This window comes from Ranitomeya variabilis, chromosome 2 (assembly GCF_051348905.1).
Source record: "Ranitomeya variabilis isolate aRanVar5 chromosome 2, aRanVar5.hap1, whole genome shotgun sequence".
In the NCBI taxonomy this organism is placed as follows: Eukaryota; Metazoa; Chordata; class Amphibia; order Anura; family Dendrobatidae; genus Ranitomeya; species Ranitomeya variabilis.
In genome coordinates, this window is record NC_135233.1 from 471,230,238 (window position 1) to 471,250,920 (window position 20,683).

The 20,683-nt window shown below is 47.1% G+C and overlaps 1 protein-coding gene across 2 annotated transcripts in view; it reads right to left on the reverse strand.

Moving 5' to 3' along the window:
* Positions 1-979: 979 nt before the first annotated feature.
* The window catches only part of LOC143806804 (organic anion transporter 3-like), a 98,080-nt gene continuing 78,376 nt past the window's right edge, over positions 980-20,683 (reverse strand). For both annotated transcript variants that reach the window (XM_077287732.1, XM_077287730.1), the window contains 2 exons: positions 2,974-3,177; positions 980-2,133 (listed from right to left, as the gene is read on the reverse strand). In XM_077287732.1, the coding sequence (XP_077143847.1) occupies positions 2,079-2,133; positions 2,974-3,177 (259 nt within the window). In that variant the 3' untranslated portion in view covers positions 980-2,078. The remainder of the gene's footprint in view (positions 2,134-2,973; positions 3,178-20,683) is intronic.

Below are 20,683 nucleotides of genomic sequence, written 5' to 3' on the forward strand. Positions count from 1 at the left end.
TGAATTACCGGCTTTTCACATATATCGCGCTGAATTAAATATAAATACAGAATATATATATATGTGTCTCAATGACATATATATATATATATATATACTGTATATATGTTTTAACGGACATTTGAGCACATAAATCCATTAGATGTCAATTTTGCAAGCCTGCGAGAAAATATTGCAGTACGGATGCCATACGGATTACATACGGAGGATGCCATGCGCAAAATACGCTGACACACCCTGCCTACGGATGACATACGGACCACTATTTTGGGAACATTTCTCCGTATTACGGCCGTATTACGGCGGTAAAAAACGGACCGTATTGTCTTACACTGAGTGTGACGCCGGCCTAATTGTTCCACTCCTGGTTTTTTTATGCAAATGATCCTCGGCTCAAACTCTGCAGTGAGTGTGAGCTGAGAGTCATTTTACTCATATCACAGGTGCAGAGAAGATGGAGAACTTAATTTCTCCATCTTCTCCATTGTATGAGTCGGCGTATATCAGGCTGCACTCAGATGACATGCGAGTGCAGTCCGACGTTTTGCACGCACCCATAGACTTTATGGGTGCTCGCCGTCTGATATACGCTGCCAAATGCAGCGATTTTTGTTGTAGTTGGCACTGCTCCATAGTATAACACTGGAGCGAGTAATATCCGATGAAACATCACATAGCACTTATTCGAATTATACGCTGAATACTAGCCACAGTGTGAGCGAGCCCTTAAAGACATCATGACGTTCCACCCAACGCACTCTGTTGTAGCACTGCTGTAATTTTCGGTTTTCTGCTCTTATGACACAACAGAAAATGGGAAATGCAAACACAGATGTGAACAGAGACTTAGGGAGAGTTCCTGGACATAATCCGGCATGTACTTATGGGGATAAAGGCAGCAACTTGCATGGTTTCTACAAGTTTTATGTGAAAACATCTGTACACTTTAAGCATTAATTGCCCAACTTCAGACTGTTTTATACATCATGTTTATTGGATGCTTGAATACATTCTGCAGCTTTGACAAGTTGCTGCGATATATTGAATTCAGGACTCAGGTTCCATAGTTTGACATTATATTTTGCTTTACAGTAACTGCCTCTTTTGCACTTCTATATGACGCTTAGGGTAGAATATGGGTCATCACAGACCTGTCGGCAATCCTTGTATCTTTACATAGACTATAGCGTTGACTGTGCCATATCCAGGCTAAGGCTATGATCTCTGCGGATCAGCAGCGGTTTTTGCGGTGCAGAAACGCTGCAGATCCACAATTGATTTACAGTACAATGTAAATCAATGAGGAAAAAAAAAAAGCTGTGCACATGTTGCGGAAAATCCGCTGCGGAAACGCTGCGGTTTAAAAGAAGTAGCATGTCACATCTTTTTTGCGAATCTGCAGCGTTTTTGTACCCATTCCATTATAGAAATCTGCAGGGGTAAAAACGCAGCAAATCCACAAAAAAACGCACAAAAAACGCTGCGGATCCGCACAAAAAAAGCGACAAATCTGCAGGTGCGTTTTCTGCCAGGAGAGGCAGAATCCGCACCAGAAATTCCTAAGGCTAATCCGCAATGTGTGCACATAGCCTAAGACTGGCGCACAGGAGAATGCTCCGGAGGGTCCCCGGTAAGGTTCGGACTGGCCCACAGGAGAACAGGAGAATCCTCCGGTGGGCCACCACCCTCTGAGCAGCACTTGGCACTATATACTTGAATCATTATGTACAGACAAAGGCGGCATCTTATTCATTTAACAATTTACCCGATCATTGTTATATACATTTGTGATTGAGAATAATGTCACATTTGCAGGTAGCTGAAAAGTGGGGCCCTGGAGTTGTTACTGGTGGGCTCTTGGCAGCCCAGTCCGACACTGGCCATATCCATAAGTCTCAAAATGTTATTACTACAGTGCACTTTCCAATCGCTAGTTGCTGTGTTAGAGGGCAGCTATCATAATCTTTGGTGAATATGGTGTAATTTATTATATGAATGGAAAAAGGTTCAAAGAAAAGCTGTGACTGAGGAATGAGCCGTTCAGTGTCACACAAGACCTTCTAAAACGATAGTGTGGATTAGAGTTTGGTGCCATATTCCAGTTCCTTCTTTTTACGTGCAGATTTCTGGTCTCTGAAAGAGGAGGAAAAAGTTATTAACAATCATTTGTGGTAGTATCTGGTTATAGTGGTGACCTTACATCTCCAGAAAGTTCAAACAGTTTGGAGCTGAAAATTATTTTGCAAGATCCCAAAACTTTTTCCAATTTCTTATTAAAATTTTACTTATTCAGTTAACTATTAATTACACTCAAATGCAAGATTCAGTCAACCATTCCGGCACATTTTAGAATATTTCGACTGCATAATGAAGACTTCCCTTAGGGCTCATTTCCACTTGCGAGGAAAAAGGACGAGTGCAATCCGATAAAAAAATCGGATTGCACTCGGGCCAATGTTATTCAATAGGTGTCTTTTCATTTGCGATTTTTTTCTCAGCCGAAATCGGACTGAGAAAAAAAATCGCAGCATGCTGCGTATTGCTGCGATTCTCGGACGAAACTCGCCAATGCAAGTCAATGGGTGCGAGAAAAAAAACGCATGGAATACGGACCATCCGTATTCCGTCCGTTTTTTACGGATACATCACCATTCTGTGGCATAAAACACTGTAAATGGTCCTGTAAATGACTGTATAAGAATAGTTGCAGAGAAAAAAAAATGGATTGCATACGGATGTAAAACGGATGGTGCGATTGAAAAATCGCATTGCACTCGCATAACACTCGCATGACAATCGCATACGTTACATCCGTTTTTTTCGGTCCAGATTACGGACCGTTTTTCTCTTGCAAGTGGAAATGAGCCCTAAGAGGGAGAAACTAAGGCCATCAATAGAAAAATAAAGACATTTTCCGCATCTTCCTCCACTGCACATTAGGTTAAGTCTGGTATAGGAATCCTCACTACTCACCTGGCTTCTACCTCCTCCACTGTGTCCAGCAGTTGACTATTTAGGGTCTCTGGCAGCCATAAAATAGGCAACCCGCAAAGAATAGGCACTGATCCAAAAATGATTAGGGGAAGAAACGGTGCATACGCTTTGGTCATCATTCCTAGAGGTGCAATTACGGACCCCAATCTCATCATCATGTTGGTGAATCCCATTCCAGTTTGTCTGCAAAGGAAATATATCACTTGTGACGAATGTGTTAAAAGGCATGAAACATTTATGTAAAAAAATCTATGGGAATTGGCCATAGCAAACAAATTACGGTACCGGTAGAATTTTAAAAGAGGCCTCTCAAAAACAGTTCTGATTGATTCCTATGTCAGAACAAACTTTTCTCCTAGCTATGATCGTATCCAAGCAGCATTGTACATAAAGTGTTAATAAAGAAAACCAAAAAAAGAGCCAAGCAAATTGCGCTAAATTTATATTTACAAGGTTCGTGCACAGACATGAAGTAGTGATAACTCTGCCTGTATAAAGATGAAAAAAGCAAAGACAGTGCAATGGCATTATTTTTTTAGATTATTCCTTTCTCAATTGGAACATAAGGCTAATTCTAGCTAGATTATACACTGCTAATCAAGTAGGAAGGCAATAGGGGAGAGGAAGACACTTAAACAGAATATGTCGACAGTTTTTTTGCCATGTAATCCGAGAGCAGCGTGATGTAGGGGCAGAGACACTGATTACAGAGATGTGTGACTTAATGGGTTGTGTTTTGTTGTTTCAATTGAAGCAGTGTTTTATCAGCAGGAGATTATCATTACCGGACTAGGTGTCTTGTTCCTCCTGGTCCAGCCACGCCCCCAGCACTGGTTGGTAGCTTTCTTTGTACATTGTATAGCGACATAAAGTTGCCAGTCTGATGTGGGCAGGGTTATACAAGGCTCAGCATTCTGAGCTCTTCTATATCTGCAGCAGGGAAAACTGTGATTGTATCAACTGCTGCACCCAGTAAACTAAGTGATACATAACCGGAATCAGGGTCTCCCTTTTAACTAAAGTTTTCCCTTTAATGCTTATGCTCCTCATCAATGACTTTCTAGGTTATACAGCAACCTTTGGTGACTTCATCATAGAAGCAATCAATGGACGGAATTGCTACAATGTACAGAAGACGTCACCAAATACATGCTGGAGCAGAAGGGAAAAATAAGCGAAAAGAGAAGAACCAAAACTGTCTCAAGATGCCTGCTGGATCATATCTGTCAGTGGCTCAAATAGATCACCTAACAGCACAGTGCAACTACTGCGAGGAATGGAGAGGATGCGTTCGTGGTGAGTAACAGCACTGTTTATTATAGTACCAGTGTAATAGAGTGCAGGGTTGAGCATGTCACCACGGAACAGACAGACCAACTGTTGAGGGGAATTTATTAACAGGAGTAAGATTCTCCTCGCAGGGAGTAAACAGGGGGTTAATAAAGATAAATCAAACAGTAAACAGTTAAGCGGAATCAAAAGGGTTAATGAGAGTTCTTGTAACTTATCAGTCCAGGGAGGTCCTGACTGGAGGGTCCTAATTCCAACATGGGTACAGTCACCAGCAGCGCTTGAGATCCTGAAGTCTCTCCTCTGTCTCCTGGGAACTGGAGACTCCGGGGTTAAGTCTTTTGCAATCTTTTCTTCCAGTGAAGCTGAAAGCAGGGAGTAACACAGCCACTCTGCTGGGAGTCTCTGTATATCAGGCTGGCAGGCTTTCTGCAGTAGCAATGCTACACACACACACTGAGCAGTTTACTTGTCACACTCAGGGGTCCTGGCTTGTCACTGTGGTCACTGGGGCTGCGCGCTCAGGTCACTGTCAGGGGATACGTCTTCTCTGATCACGGAGGCTTCCAAGTCCACACTCTCACACCCAGCCTCCACTACGGCTGGTATCTCAGCCTCAGTGCCCTCACGGGGAGCACTCTCTTTCGGGGAGCGTGGCGCTGCAGCCTGCTCTGTCTGGCGTGCTGTCCCCTCTGTCTCACGTGCTCTGCTCTCCCGCTCTTTTCTGACCACACCCCCCCCTCTCTTCCTCTCTGCCCCCAGTAGTCACATGGTCCCTTCTGTCCAGGGCAGACAGTTCCCCCCGACAACCCAGCTGTCTGACTAAGTGGTTCCAGGTAAGGAGCAAGGAAAGCAACCTCCTTACATTCCCCCTCTCTTGAAGCTCGCCATTCCACGGGCGAGGACTCTTCGTGCTTCTCTTTGTTCTTTTGAGGAGAGTCAGATACCTGCAATTCTCGCATCTCCTTCTGCCTTTCTTCTTGCACATACTGCCAAACTAAATGGTCTAGGAGCTGTTCATCAGTCAGGTTGAGATATGCTTTCTCTCCTTTGTCAACAACTGCTGTCCTCTTCTTTTTCTTCTTCCTGGCCTTGCCGATAGCAGGTGTTTGCGTAGGGGCTTCTTGCTTGGGCTCCTCAGTCTGGGGGCTAAATACAGGCAATTCTTCTCCATAGCTCCCCCTCTCTTTGACAGGAGCATTCTTGTCAAAACTAGATTCAGATGAATTAAGATCATGCAGGTCGGACTCTTCATCTTCCGTGCCGGGCTGTGCGGGCATCACTCCACAGGGCTTCTCAGGCACACTCCCTGTCTCACACAGCTGTTCCATTTCCTCTGTTCGATCAGGATCCTGTGAGCTGACAGCCAGCACACTCTTCACCTCAGGGGACGATATTAGTGGTTCATCCTTCTCATCGACGAGGGCTTCAAAAACGAGTGCCGCAGGAACACTTGGCACTTTCTCTCCTTCTTCGGGAACTCGTGCTGGGCAAGGTAGTAAAGCACTTAGGAAGTCTTCTCGAGTGGACGTCCCTTTCTTCCCTCCGGGCTGTCTCACAGACAGAACCTTCAGACCCAAGCTGGAGTTCCACCAGGCTCACCTTCACACGTCGGGACAGCGCAGTCAATCCACCAGAGATACTCGACACCTTCTCCACCTCTCCTTGGCGTCCGACATTGTGGTACTGTCTTGCTCTAGGTGGAACTCTTCTCTTCTTGCCGTACCATTCCCTCCAGGGACAACGTTCCCTCCAGTTAGCAGGACCTTCAGAGGGGTGAACGGATCTCGGCCACCGCTTTTCTCGGGTAGGGCAATCTCTGGACAGGTGTCCCACCCTTCTGCACGCCCAGCACTCACGTCTGCGTCTGTCTGGAGGGCGCTTTCGTTCGGATCGTCGATCTCGGCGGGAGACATCTCATCTGCGGTTGCTCTTCACTCCAGGATGCGGAGTTACACTCTGGAGCCGCCACTGAAGCCTCCTTCATGCTGCGCACCTCTCCTCTATCTCCCTCTGGCTGCTTTCGCACGTTACCTCGGGATATGCCGCTGATCCCCAAGACTGCAGTAAGGGCTCTCCCCAGACTCTCAATCTCTTCCCAGATTCTTCTTATCTTCAACCGGGAATCCCAGGTCCATGTCATCTCCTCTTCATTCTTACTGGGTGCTCCGCAATGGTAGCATGTAGGCAGTCTTCTTCGCCGAGCGGCACTAGTCTCACTTTGGGAGGCGGTCTCTCTTTCTCGCACCGGAGGGCAGTACTCTGCAGCAGGGGTCTTATATTCAGCCACTTCCTCACGGACCCGCTTAACCTCCTTCTTCAAGTCTTCTACCCATTGAGGGGCGGTTACCTCCCCGCTCCATACCTTCCCCACTGGCACTACCACCCCTTGCTCTTGCTCGCGCGTGCCTCACTCCCGACCTCAGAGAAAGTTATATTTGGCTTTACGCGAATGCACTCTCGCAGGGCCTGTTTCATCAACACATCTCGCAAGCCTGTCACCAGTTGGTCTCGCAGCACAACGTCAACTGCCCCCACACCTACGCCGTCCTTCCGTATGATGGCAGTATGAAGCTCCTGCAGGGCATTCATATATTGCGTCACGGTCTCCCCCTCTCTTTGTACCCGGCGAAACAGTCGCATGCGCAGCTCCCCTACATCAGTGGGGTCCCCATGCGTCTCCTCAAGTATAAGTAATACTTTGTCCAGGGTATCTCTCGCCTCAGGGGGTCTGAGCATAACAGAGTCCCGTGCATCCCCCTCTAGGGCCATCACAGCTATTTCCGCCTGCAGAGCTGGCGTCATAGGATGCATCCGCATCATCCCTCGGATGCGCTCCGTCCAACTCCACAACATGACATCGCTCCCCGAGAATTTTGGCAGGTTAACCAACATGGCTCCCAGAGAGATGCTAGACCTGGGGCCTCCCCCAACTGCTTGGTCTGCCCTTTCCGCGCTACCGTGTGACATCCTGCCGACTACGCCAAGTGTAATAGAGTGCAGGGTTGAGTATGTCACCACGGAACAGACAGACCAACTGTTGAGGGGAATTTATTAACAGGAGTAAGATCTCCTCGCAGGGAGTAAACGGGGTTAATAAAAGATAAATAAAACAGTAAACAGTTAAGTGGAATCAAAAGGGTTAACGAGTGTTCTTGTAACTTATCAGTCCAGGGAGGTCCTGACTGGAGGGTCCTAATTCCAACATGGGCACAGTCACCAGCAGTGCTTGAGATCCTGAAGTCTCTCCTCTGTCTCCTGGGAACTGGAGACTCCGGGGTTAAGTTTTTTGCAATCTTTTCTTCCAGTGAAGCTGAAAGCAGGAAGTAACACAGCCACTCTGCTGAGAGTCTCTGTATATCAGGCTGGCAGGCTTTCTGCAGTAGCAATGCTACACACACACTGAGCAGTTTACTTGTCACACTCAGGGGTCCTGGCTTGTCACTGCGGTCACCGGGGCTGCGCACTCAGGTCACTGTCAGGGGATACGTCTTCTCTGATTACGGAGGCTTCCAAGTCCACACTCTCACACCCAGCCTCCACTACGGCTGGTATCTCAGCCTCAGTGCCCTCACGGGCACCTCCTTACACCCAAAATATTAGGGCTTCTTCCAAGAAGCCCCTAAGAAACTAGTACAAAGGGGCTGGTAGATCAGAACACAGATGAACCTGATAAAAAAAAAGAGCCAGACCAAAATCGATAGCATCAGATTGGTAAGAAAATGTATATCCTCTTCTACCTGTGACTGGTAAAGCTTCCTAAACTCGTTAGAAACATGTGGCACAATGATAAAAGAAAAAAAACAGAGCAATTACATATTACACAGAAATGAAACGATCGGGGCAAAGCAAGATTCCACCATTAAGAAGAGACAAATAAAATGCTCTTTTACTTCATCCATCATTTTTTGAGCACGTCCGAATATTCTCCTGGATTCCCCATCCTCATCACACTTACAGTGTTAGTATACAGATGAAAGTCCAGTATCGGCATTAGTCTTTTCAAAGTTTCTGATGTGAGTAACCTCAAAACATAACCAAAAAGTTGGCGCAAAATATAAACCCAGCCCAATACATGTATCTAAAATGAGTTCTTTATTATACTCACAAAATCCAATTTCAATAAAAGCCCATAGAATCTAAAAGAAAATCACTGAAAACAAGCGGCACACCAGTTTTTGCACAATTAAACTAAACGATGTAGTAGAATTAACCAAAACGGAGGCCAAATTTGGAAATCAAAGAAAACGCTTAGTTTTCAGAGAACCCTTCCAAGAATTGGCATCCACATGGCGGAGTTGGAACCACCAAGATGCCAGTGATGAAGAGTTGGCTCTTGGACCAATAAAGCAGATTTAGATAGGACAATGTTTACAGGAAATGTGGATGGTACCAACATTACAAGTCACCGAAAAGAGACTTCTTACCATAGGAGAAAAGTCAGTTGAATCTGATCTAGTTTTACCTCTCATGCTTAGTGCAGAAAAACTCTTGGCCTAGGACAAGGGTGGGGAATCTTTTCTGCCAAGGAGGGCCATTTGGATATTTATACCATCCTTCGGGGGCAGTGCAAACTCTGCCCACAAAGTACATCCTGATTCTGGCACTGGTGTCCGGACGTAAACTTTCATTGCATGCCCTTCAGTAGTGAACACTGCGTGTGTGTGCTCACAGAGGGAGAAGAAATTAATGAGCTGGTTGTATTCAAAATACACCTCCCTGCCCAAGAATATGGTCCCTGAGAATCTGCTCGGGGGCCTGATAAAAGGTCATCGAGGGCCGTAAATGGCCCTGGGGCCTAAGGTTGCCCACCCCTGGTCTAGGAGAACAGAGTGGTTTTGACATAGATGACCCCTCTGACCAAAAATTAAAAAAAAAATATATATATATATATATATATATATATATATATATATATATAATAATAATAATAATAATAATAATAATAATAATAAAGACCAGCAGATCTCCTAAAAAAAAATCAACATGACCAAGTAGCATAAGCCCTTCAAGAGCAGATGACTCATCAGATGCAGAAGACATTTCTGTGTTGCAGAAGTCAGATGTGGTATGCATGGAAATAGTCTTAGAAAGAAAGCTAAGGAAAAAGAGTAAGATTCACCTGAGTAACAAACAAAATTATGTCATTCGAGCAAGAAGGAATCTCACGCCTGTTCGTTTTTAATTTAGGCTTCCTTAGAAAACACCCTACAAAGGTTGTGTTTTCCCAATATCATGCGTAAATTGCATGTTGACCAAAGGTGGAGGCTTCCTTGGCTCAGATATAACAAAATGGATGTTGCATAAGAACCAGAAACACATGGGCTACTTGCACACTGAACAAGTCTGTAGGAACCTGTTCACACCACCAGAAAACTTGAAGACACAAAAAAGCACAGTGAGGTCAAAAATACTCTGTTGTAAAAAAATCACAGTAATAAGCAAGTGCTAGTCAAAAGATGTAAAGAAAACAGGGTATTTAGTTGATACGGTTTTTTGCAAAAAAATGTATACTAAGCTGCTCCACCAAATCGCCAAGGTATACCCTTATAGAGCAGTCCTAACTAATGTATGCAATCCCTATCTGATGTATTTAAAACCTCATTATCTGTATAGTACCTGTATAAGCAGGGTTCAGAGAGAAAAAAATATACATGTGGACATGCAGGATGGAACAGCTTAAATGCAAATGACCCACAGAGGAGTGGTGGACTCCCCAGTCTTGTAGAAACAAGAGAACAATTAGAACCAGAAACACATGGGCTACTTGCACACTGAACAAGTCTGTAGGAACCTGTTCACACCACCAGAAAACTTGAAGACACAAAAAACTACTGTGAATTACTGTGCTTTTTTGTGTCTTCAAGTTTTCTGGTGGTGTGAACAGGTTCCTACAGACTTGTTCAGTGTGCAAGTAGCCCATGTGTTTCTGGTTCTAATTGTTCTCTTGTTTCTACAAGACTGGGGAGTCCACCACTCCTCTGTGGGTCATTTGCATTTAAGCTGTTCCATCCTGCATGTCCACATGTATATTTTTTTCTCTCTGAACCCTGCTTATACAGGTACTATACAGATAATCAGGTTTTAAATACATCAGATAGGGATTGCATACATTAGTTAGGACTGCTCTATAAGGGTATACCTTGGCGATTTGGTGGAGCAGCTTAGTATACATTTTTTTGCAAAAAAACGTATCAACTAAATACCCTGTTTTCTTTACATCTTTTGACTAGCACTTGCTTATTACTGTGATTTTTTTACAACAGAGTATTTTTGACCTCACTGTGCTTTTTTGTGTCTTCATGTTGCATAAGAAGTACGGACACGCTCCTCAAAAGTATTCCAGAACGTATCTGGAAAGCATTTAATTGAAAATACAACCAGGGCACCATGTCCTCAAAGCAGTGACATCCAGACCAATAATACAAAGTAATATTCATCTGATCGGTAGTTCATTGTGCCACACAGAGTTCCAATTGGATGGTGCCCTGGCCCAAAAATTCCTCACGGGTCTTAATATTACCATCACATGTCTAAAGGGGCAAGAAGGCATGGTTTGAGACCCTGAAGCACATCATAGAACAGTTAAATTTGGCAGAGCATCCAAACAAGACATTCTGATGTAAGTCTCCAATACAGAGATGAGTGGACATGCATACATATGAGTAGGGTTGAGCGACTTTTACTTTTTTGGGGTCTAGTCGGGTTTTAGCGAAACCCGACTTTGTCAAAAGTCGAGTCGAGTGAAATCGGCCGATTATCGCGAAAAGTCGGGGATCGACCGAAACATGAAACCCAATGCAAGTCAATAGGGAAGCATAGTCGACAGTGAGTGGAGGCCAGGAAAACACCTACAGTGCCCATTTTAATGGCAAAAACATCCATTCTTGTTACTGATGCTTGTCAATATTAATTTACTTTATAATAATAGTTAGGCATTGGAAATTGGGGGTCATTTGGCTAAAGTTGTGGGGGGTAGGGCTGGTTAAAGTTTTTAGTGGGCCCAGGAAACGTGGACTACGTCACGGCGGTGGAGCAGGGAGAGGTAAGTATTTCAACGTTGCAAGTGCTGTGATCCTGAGCAAGCAGGGGGGGCCCACTCGTTCGCATTGGCACTGGCACAGGGCCCCTCACAGTACGGCGGTGTGTTTGCACGGCGGGGGCGCCTCCCACCGGCAGCGACACTTTTGCGTACTATGAGGGGCCCTGTGCCAGTGATGTCACTAACGAGTATGCCCCCCCACCTGATGAAGGAACCTGCACTTTCATTTGCACCTTCCTCTTTGTCCCTGTGTAAGGTGGTATAGTATGCGGGAAGAGGAACCTGACTTTCAGCAGGGTCAGATTCTGGCTGTGTAGAGTGCAAGGGGAATGTAGTGGTCTGGGTCAATGTACCAGCGGACTCATCTAGCAGTGGCTGGGCAATGGGCAGGATGAGGAGGAAACACAGATCTAGGCCCAAATAATAAAGTGGGCTAAATGCAGTTCAAAATTGGTAACAGGACTAACCAGGCGGCATTGCTTTGTTCAGTGGAGGACAACTGTAATGAGAGGCTGACACAGTGAGTAGGGCCAAATAAGTAACTAGGCTAAATGCAGTTCTAAATTGGTAACAGTAGGAAACAGGCGGCACTGCTTTGTTCAGTGGAGGAGAACACCAAGCAGCGGCAGACACCGTTACTAGGCCCCAACCAAACTAGTAGGCCAACTGCAGTGTTACATTAACAACTACCTAATGAGAGCCTGAAGGTTGAAGCTCAAGAAAACCAAACAGGAGGAAACCCAGGAGCGGCAGACACTGTTAGAAGGCCCCAACCAAACTAGTAGGCCTGATGCAGTGTTATCTAAACAACTACTTAATGAGAGCCAGAAGGTTGAAGCTCAGACAAGGAAACCTGGAGGAGAACACCAAGGAGGAGGAGAACACCAAGGAGCAGCAGACACCGTTACTAGGCCCCAACCAAAGTAGTAGGGCAACTGCTGTCTTATATAAACAACTACTTAATGAGAGCCTGAAGGTTGAAGCTAAGACAAGGAAACCTGGAGGAGAACACCAAGGAGGAGGAGAACACCAAGGAGCAGCAGACACCGTTACTAGGCCCCAACCAAAGAAGTAGGGCAACTGCTGTCTTATATAAACAACTACTTAATGAGAGCCAGAAGGTTGAAGCTCAGACATGGAAACCTGGAGGAGAACACCAAGGAGCGGCAGACACCGTTACTAGGCCCCAACCAAAGTAGTAGGGCAACTGCTGTCTTATATAAACAACTACTTAATGAGAGCCTGAAGGTTGAAGCTCAGACAAGGAAACCTGGAGGAGAACACCAAGGAGCGGCAGACAACGTTACTAGGCCCCAACCAAACTAGTAGGCCAACTGCAGTGTTACATTAACAACTACCTAATGAGAGCCTGAAGGTTGAAGCTCAAGAAAACCAAACAGGAGGAAACCCAGGAGCGGCAGACACCGTTAGATGGCCCCAACCAAACTAGTAGGCCTGATGCAGTGTTATCTAAACAACTACTTAATGAGAGCCAGAAGGTTGAAGCTCAGACAAGGAAACCTGGAGGAGAACACCAAGGAGCGGCAGACACCGTTACTAGGCCCCAACCAAAGTAGTAGGGCAACTGCAGTGTTACATTAAAAACTACTTAATGAGAGCCTGAAGGTTGAAGCTCAGACAAGTAAACCTGGAGGAGAACACCAAGGAGGAGGAGAACACCAAGGAGCGGCAGACACCGTTACTAGGCCCCAACCAAAGTAGTAGGGCAACTGCTGTCTTATATAAACAAACTACTTAATGAGAGCCTGAAGGCTGAAGCTCAGACAAGGAAACCTGGAGGAGAACACCAAGGAGGAGGAGAACACCAAGGAGCGGCAGACACCGTTACTAGGCCCCAACCAAAGTAGTAGGGCAACTGCTGTCTTATATAAACAAGTACTTAATGAGAGCCTGAAGGCTGAAGCTCAGACAAGGAAACCTGGAGGAGCACACCAAGGAGGAGGAGAACACCAAGGAGCGGCAGACACCGTTACTAGGCCCCAACCAAAGTAGTAGGGCAACTGCTGTCTTATATAAACAAGTACTTAATGAGAGCCTGAAGGTTGAAGCTAAGACAAGGAAACCTGGAGGAGAACACCAAGGAGGAGGAGAACACCAAGGAGCAGCAGACACCGTTACTAGGCCCCAACCAAAGAAGTAGGGCAACTGCTGTCTTATATAAACAACTACTTAATGAGAGCCTGAAGGTTGAAGCTCAGACAAGGAAACCTGGAGGAGAACACCAGGGAGCGGCAGACAACGTTACTAAGCCCCAACCAAAGTAGTAGGGCAACTGCTGTCTTATATAAACAAGTACTTAATGAGAGCCTGAAGGTTGAAGCTCAGACAAGGAAACCTGGAGGAGAACACGAAGGAGGAGGAGAACACCAAGGAGCGGCAGACACCGTTACTAGGCCCCAACCAAAGTAGTAGGGCAACTGCAGTGTTACATTAAAAACTACTTAATGAGAGCCTGAAGGTTGAAGCTCAGACAAGGAAACCTGGAGGAGAACACCAAGGAGCAGCAGACACCGTTACTAGGCCCCAACCAAAGTAGTAGGGCAACTGCAGTGTTACATTAACAACTACTTAATGAGAGCCTGAAGGTTGAAGCTCAGCTTTTTCAGTGGAGGATAGCGTGATTGAGTGGCGCAGACAGACAAAGGTAGTATGTGTTAACTAAAAAAGTTGGCTCTATGCAGTTTTAAATTGGTTACAGGGGTACACAGGCAACATTGGTGTGGTCAGCGGAGGACAATTGGAGGGAGGGACCGCAGACAGACTTCCTAGGCCCAAAATAATAAAATAGGCTCTATGCAGCTTCCATTATGTGGCAGGGGTACACAAGCAGCATTGGTGTGGTCAGCGGAGGACAATTGGAAGGAGGCACCGCAGACAGACTTCCTAGGCCTAAAATAATAAAATAGGCTCTATGCAGCTTAAATTTGGCTACAGGGGTACACAGGCAGCATTGGTGTGGTCAGCGGAGGACAATTGGAATCAGGGACCGCAGACAGACTTCCTAGGCCTAAAATATTAAAATAGGCTCTATGCAGCTTCCATTATGTGGCAGGGGTACACAGGCAGCATTGGTGTGGTCAGCGGAGGACAATTGGAAGGAGTGTCTGACACACTAAGTACTCCCAAAAACTAAATTGATGGTAATGTCTCCCAAACCCCCCCCCCCCCCCCCCAAAAAAAAAAAAAAAAAAAAAAAAGGGTGGCATACTTAGGTACAGGGGTGTGCTCCTATGCTGACTTTCAGACATTGTAATTTGGCGCAAAGTATTTACTGGTGTAAATATAGGACAGGGCCCCTGACTATTTTAACTAGCATCATACATGTCAACAAATTGTTATTGTCTGTGCCAGCCATTGAAGGATTTCAGCGCATAGACTAAACAGTGGTGGAGCAGCGAGAGATAATTTTGCAAGTGGTAGAGCACTGTTTGACCTGGGGGGGGGGGACACTCTCTCCTGGCCGGCGGTACAAGCCCAGGGCCCCTCATGTTACAACGGTGTGTCTGACGTTGGGTGCGCGCAACCACCGACAGAGACACTTCATTGTACTATGAGGGACCCAGTGCCAGTGCCGTCAACCAAAAGTGGGCACACCCACCTCTTCAGACAAACGGCACTCTGACGGGTGCTTGCGCCAAGTGGCGAGACCACGGCCCCGTGGGGGGAGTTAGGCCATTTAGGGAGGTGTAAACATGTCGTATGCTGGACAAACAGCAGCTGCAAATTAAGATATTGGAACAGTCATAACACCAGTCCCAAAGCAAGACCTTTTTACAGGAAAGCTAGGTGTCAGCCGGGAAAGGTGGGGCAAAATAATTTGAAATCCATGAGTGGTTCATTTTAATGAAGGTTAGATCATCAACATTTTGGGTAGCCAGACGAGTCCTTTTTTCGGTCAGTATTGAACCAGCAGCACTGAATACTCTTTCTGATAGCACACTAGCTGCTGGGCAAGCAAGCTCCTGCAATGCATATTCGGCCAATTCAGGCCAGGTTTCTATTTTGAATGCCCAGTAATCAAAGGGGAATGACGGTTGAGGGAGAACATCGGTAATGGAGGAAAAAGTCTTAGTTACTCACCGGTTAACGGTGTTTTTCGGAGTCCATGACAGCACTACGGAGAGAGGGGATCCGCCCTTCAGGAACAGGAAACCTACAGATACATAAGGGCGGCACCTCTCCCACGCATCAGTTGGTTTACAGAGCACAAGAGGACCACCAAGGTTAATAGCATACATAATAAACAATGATACAATAACTAACTATTCACTACCCGTGAATTATATAAATAAAGGAAGAGGTGTACACCCAGAACTTAAGAAGACGGGAGGGTATGTACAGGTGCTGTCATGGACTCCGAAAAACACCGTTAACCGGTGAGTAACTAAGACTTTATCGGTCGTCCATGACAGCACTACGGAGAGAATTACAGAGAGTAACTAACTAGGGAGGGACTACAGCTTGCAGCACCCTTACACCAAACGAAAGGTCAGAAGAGGCACCCAAGTTCAATCTATAATGGTTATAGAATGTGTGTGGAGAAGACCAAGTAGCAGCCTTACAAATTTGGTCGATCGACACCTCCAATCTTTCCGCCCACGAAGCCGCCATAGCTCTAGTGGAATGCGCTTTCAGACCTTCAGGCGCCGGCTTGCCCTTTGAGATGTATGCCAGCGAGATAGCCTCCCTGATCCATCTAGCTAAAGTAGATTTTGATGCCCTATGACCCTTTCTACTACCCTGATAGGACACGAATAGGGCGTTATCTATCTTCCAGGGATCAGTTACTGCCAGATATTCCAGGATACATCTTTTTACATCTAAAGTGTGTAGCTTCCTTTCCTTATCGTTAGTAGGATTGGGAAGGAAGGATGGAAGAACTATTTCCTGTGTTCTGTGGAACCTGGACACTACTTTAGGAAGATATGCTGGATCAGGGGATAGTATCACTCTATCATCCCTAAGCTGCATGTAAGGGGGAACCCTGGATAATGCTTGGATGTCGCCTATCCTACGCGCCGATGTTAGGGCCACCAGGAAGGCTACTTTAAGTGATAAATTTTTAATAGAGGCTGATGCAATTGGCTCAAATGGGGCCTCTGTCATGGCTGAGAGGACTAGGTTCAGGTCCCATGGCATGACCCTATTCTTCACCATTGGCCTGGACCGTTTTGTCGCTCTGATGAATCTGCTGACCCAGTGATTCTCAGCAATGTTGCAGCCAAAGAGGGCCCCTAAAGCTGATACCTGCACTTTAAGTGTATTTGGGGATAACCCCATATCTAACCCTTTCTGTAAGAATTCTAAAATCTGGTCTATTGGTATTGACTGACCAGCTATTACCCCTGAGTTTTGAAGGAACCTCTTCCAGATCCTAACATAAATCTTTGTGGTGATTATTTTTCTGCTCTTCAGCAGAGTGTTAATGAGGCCCGGAGAGAACCCCCTATCCTTTAACAGCGCCCGCTCAAAATCCACGCCGTCAGATGAAGGCCAACCGCCCGAGGATGGTAGACTGGGCCCTGGGACAGGAGATCCGGGATGTCTGGCAAGACCCATGGGTCGGATATCGACATAGCCCTCAGGCATGGAAACCACGTCCTTCTGGGCCAGAAGGGGGCAATTATTATCACTGTGGCTTTGTCCTTCCTGATTTTCCTCACCACCAGAGGAAGTAGAGACAGGGGAGGAAAGGCGTAGGCTAGCCTGAAGTTCCAGTCTATGAGGAGGGCGTCTACGGACAGAGGATTTTCTCTGGGGTTGAGAGAGCAGAATTGTGCCACTTTCCTGTTTTCTTTTGTGGCAAACAGGTCTATCTCTGGTTGACCCCATCTTTCCACGATGAGGTTGAAGATGGAGTCGTTCAGGGACCACTCCCCCTGCCTCAATGTGTTGCGGCTTAAGAAATCCGCTGTAGTGTTTTCTGCCCCTCTTATGTGAAGAGCCGTCAATGAGAGAAGATGTTGCTCTGCTAGATGGAATAGACGATCTGCTACGCACATTAGGGATGTGGAACGAGTCCCGCCTTGGTGATTTATGTATGCCACGGCGACCCGATTGTCCGAGAATACCCGCACGTGGTGGCCCTGTAGATAGACAAGGAGTGATTTAACTGCCTGTTCCACAGCCGTTAACTCCTTTAGGTTGGAAGACATTTCTATCTGATCCCGATCCCAAAGCCCCTGGATCAATGTATCCCCCATGTGAGCCCCCCATCCAGAAGGGCTAGCGTCCGAGGTGACTATACGAGTTACATTATATTCCCAGGGGACCCCTGTGGACAGGTTCTCTTGGACTAGCCACCATCCGAGGGATATAATAGCGTCTTGGGATAGGGTCATCAGGCTCTCCAGACATCCCCCCAACCTTTTTTGTTGTAACAGCACCTCGCCCTGAAGTATCCTCGTATGATACTGGGCCCATCGGACCGCTGGAATACAGGACGAGAGAGAGCCCAACAGAGACATGGCTCTTCTAAGGGACATGGTGGGGTTTTTAGAGGCATTCAGCACCTGAAGGTGCAGGCGATCAATTTTCTCTTGAGGCAAACGGCATTCCTGAACCTGGGAATCCAGGGTCAGGCCTAAAAATCGCTGCACCGTCATGGGCTGTAAGCGTGATTTTTTGACATTTAGCATCCACCCCAGACGCTCCAGAGCAGACATCACTTTATGTAACTGTTCCAGACAGTGATCCGCCGTTTTACCTACGATAAGGAGATCGTCCAGGTAGGGGATTATTAGAATGTTGGACTCATGCAGGTGTGCCATAACTTCCGCCATAACTTTGGTAAACACTCGAGGGGCGACCGATATACCAAAGGGGAGGGCCCTATACTGGAAGTGTCTGATTACCCCATCCAACCTTACCGCCACCCTCAGGTATCGTTGGTGACCTGCATAAATAGGGATATGGTAATAGGCGTCCTTCAAATCCAATACTACCATAAAGCAGTTTTTAAACAGCAGCTTTATTGCGGTGTTAATAGTTTCCATCTTAAATGATTGGACGGTCAGGAAATTATTAAGAGCCCTAAGGTTAATAATTGTTCTGAAGGAGCCATCAGGTTTACTTATTAGGAATAGAGGAGAGTAGAATCCTCTACCCTGTTCTCCTTCCGGAACCTCTGACAGGACATTCTTATTGAGCAGGTCATGAACTTCTGCTTCCAGGGCCGCCTGTTCTGCTGGAGAGGACCTGAGTGGGGTAACTCTGAAGAAGTTCTGAGGGATGGAAGAGAACTCTAGCCGCAGACCCGTAGCTATTAACCCCAAAATCCAATCACTACTGGAGATTTTGGACCAGGCCGGGTAGAAGGCAGATAGTCTACCTCCCACCGGGGCGACTAGTCAATGGGGTGGTTTTTTGACCTCACGGGATGGCTCCTGACGTCCTCCACCTCCAAACATAAATCCAGTACCTTTCTTCTTTTTCTCATCCCATCTGCTCTGGTCTCTGGCTAGTCTCCTCCGAAAGAATCTCTTCCCTGCGAAGGGACGCCTGTAAGAGGTAGTTGGTAGATTGGGAAACTTTTTCTTCTCGTCTCCAGCTTTCTCCAGCAGTTCGTCTAGGACTGGACCAAACAGGTATTCCCCTTCGCATGGGATAGAGCACAGACGGGATCTGGATTGAAGGTCACCCGGCCAACATTTCAGCCATAGGGCCCTGCGTGCTGCGTTTGATAGTCCGGCCGCCCTAGCCGCCATTCTTGCCGAATCCGCAGATGCGTCCGCGAGAAAGGCAGCGGCATTCTGAATTGTTGGCAGGAATTTCAACATAGAATCTCTGGAAACACCGCCTTCCAACTTAGATCCTAGCTGATCCAGCCAGACCATCATCGATCTGGCTGCACATGTCGCGGCTACAGCAGGTCTCAGGGCACCCGCCGACATCTCCCATGTCCCTTTAAGGAATGAGTCAGCCTTCTTATCGAGAGGGTCCTTTAGGGAAGCCATGTCGTCGAAGGGGATAGATGATTTTTTAGACGCCTTAGACACCGCTGCGTCCAATTTCGGCGCCTTATCCCATGTATTCACCATGGGGTCCTCAAAGGGATATCTGCGTTTAAAGGCAGGTGGAAAAGAGCCTTTCTTCTCCGGTTTTTTCCATTCCCTTTTGATGAGGTTCTGGACCTTGTCATTGAGCGGAAAAGACCTACGCTTTTTAGGGTCTAGACCGCCAAACATTAGGTCCTGTGCTGAGAGTTCTGGCCTTTCATCAGCCACACCCATGGTGGATCTAACTGATTTAATAAGTTTGTCCATTTGGTCCAATGGGAAACAGAACCGGTTAGACTCCTCTTCCGAAGAGGACGCTGAGGAGACAGAGGCGTCTGACCCATTCTCTCTACTAGGGCCAGCGGACGAATCCGAATCTGAGGCGCTAGGCTCCCTTCTTCTTTTGGAAGACTCCCCCCGGGACAGGGATTTCAGGGAATCCTTCACCTCCTTCCTGATAATCTCCCTAAGGCTTGATGTGAAATCAGGAGACTCTTCCGCCACCTATGGGAGCGGAGAAAAAGGCTATGTAATTTATCTGGCGCTACCGCTATCAGTGTTCCCATCAATTTATTTCCTACCGTCTGCCGTACACACGACTGACAAAGTCTCTTAGGGTAGGCGTCTGGCAAAGGGCAAGCGCATAGCGCGCACTCCTTGTTTTTTGATTTACCAGCGCTTTTTTTCCCCTACGGAAATAAACATAGGAAAAGACTGCATCAGGGTACATTCACGAAGATCTCTTACCCAGGCAGTAGCGGTAGGTACCGGATTACTGGGGGGTCGGTCCAGATCCTTCTGTTTAGATCTGCGACTGGTCTGGTTACTGCGTCCGCGGGTCTTCAGCTGGGGGTTCGCATGGGACTTCTCCGAGGATCCGTCCTGCTCCTGCTCCAGCAGACCGACGGCAGCTTCCGGCTCATCCATAGCTGCAGATGGGCTCACAAGCAGTGCTGCAGCATTCTGTTTGGCTATAAATAGCCCTTCCCCCGGATCCGGAATCAGTGCAGGTGTGTGGCCAAATCCACCCCCCTGACTTGCAGGTCACTGCTCCACCCCCCCCTGCACCCAAACGCCCCTCCCCCGCCCCATGCAGGACAGCGGCGTTTTTAGAAAAAAACCGGCCGGTTTTTTACTTCCGGTCCTGGCCCCGCCCCCTGCGTGTCACTTCCGGTTTCGGGCAGAACGCTCAGGAACGCACCCGGAAGCAGGGGAACGATGCCGCCGGACCACCCAGCCGCCCCCCGCTACACTACCGCCGCTTCCGCGGCCGCAGCCCAGCGGTGACCGCGGCAGAGGCCGGCGTCCGACCCCCAGCTCCGGTCCCGAATCGAAAGGA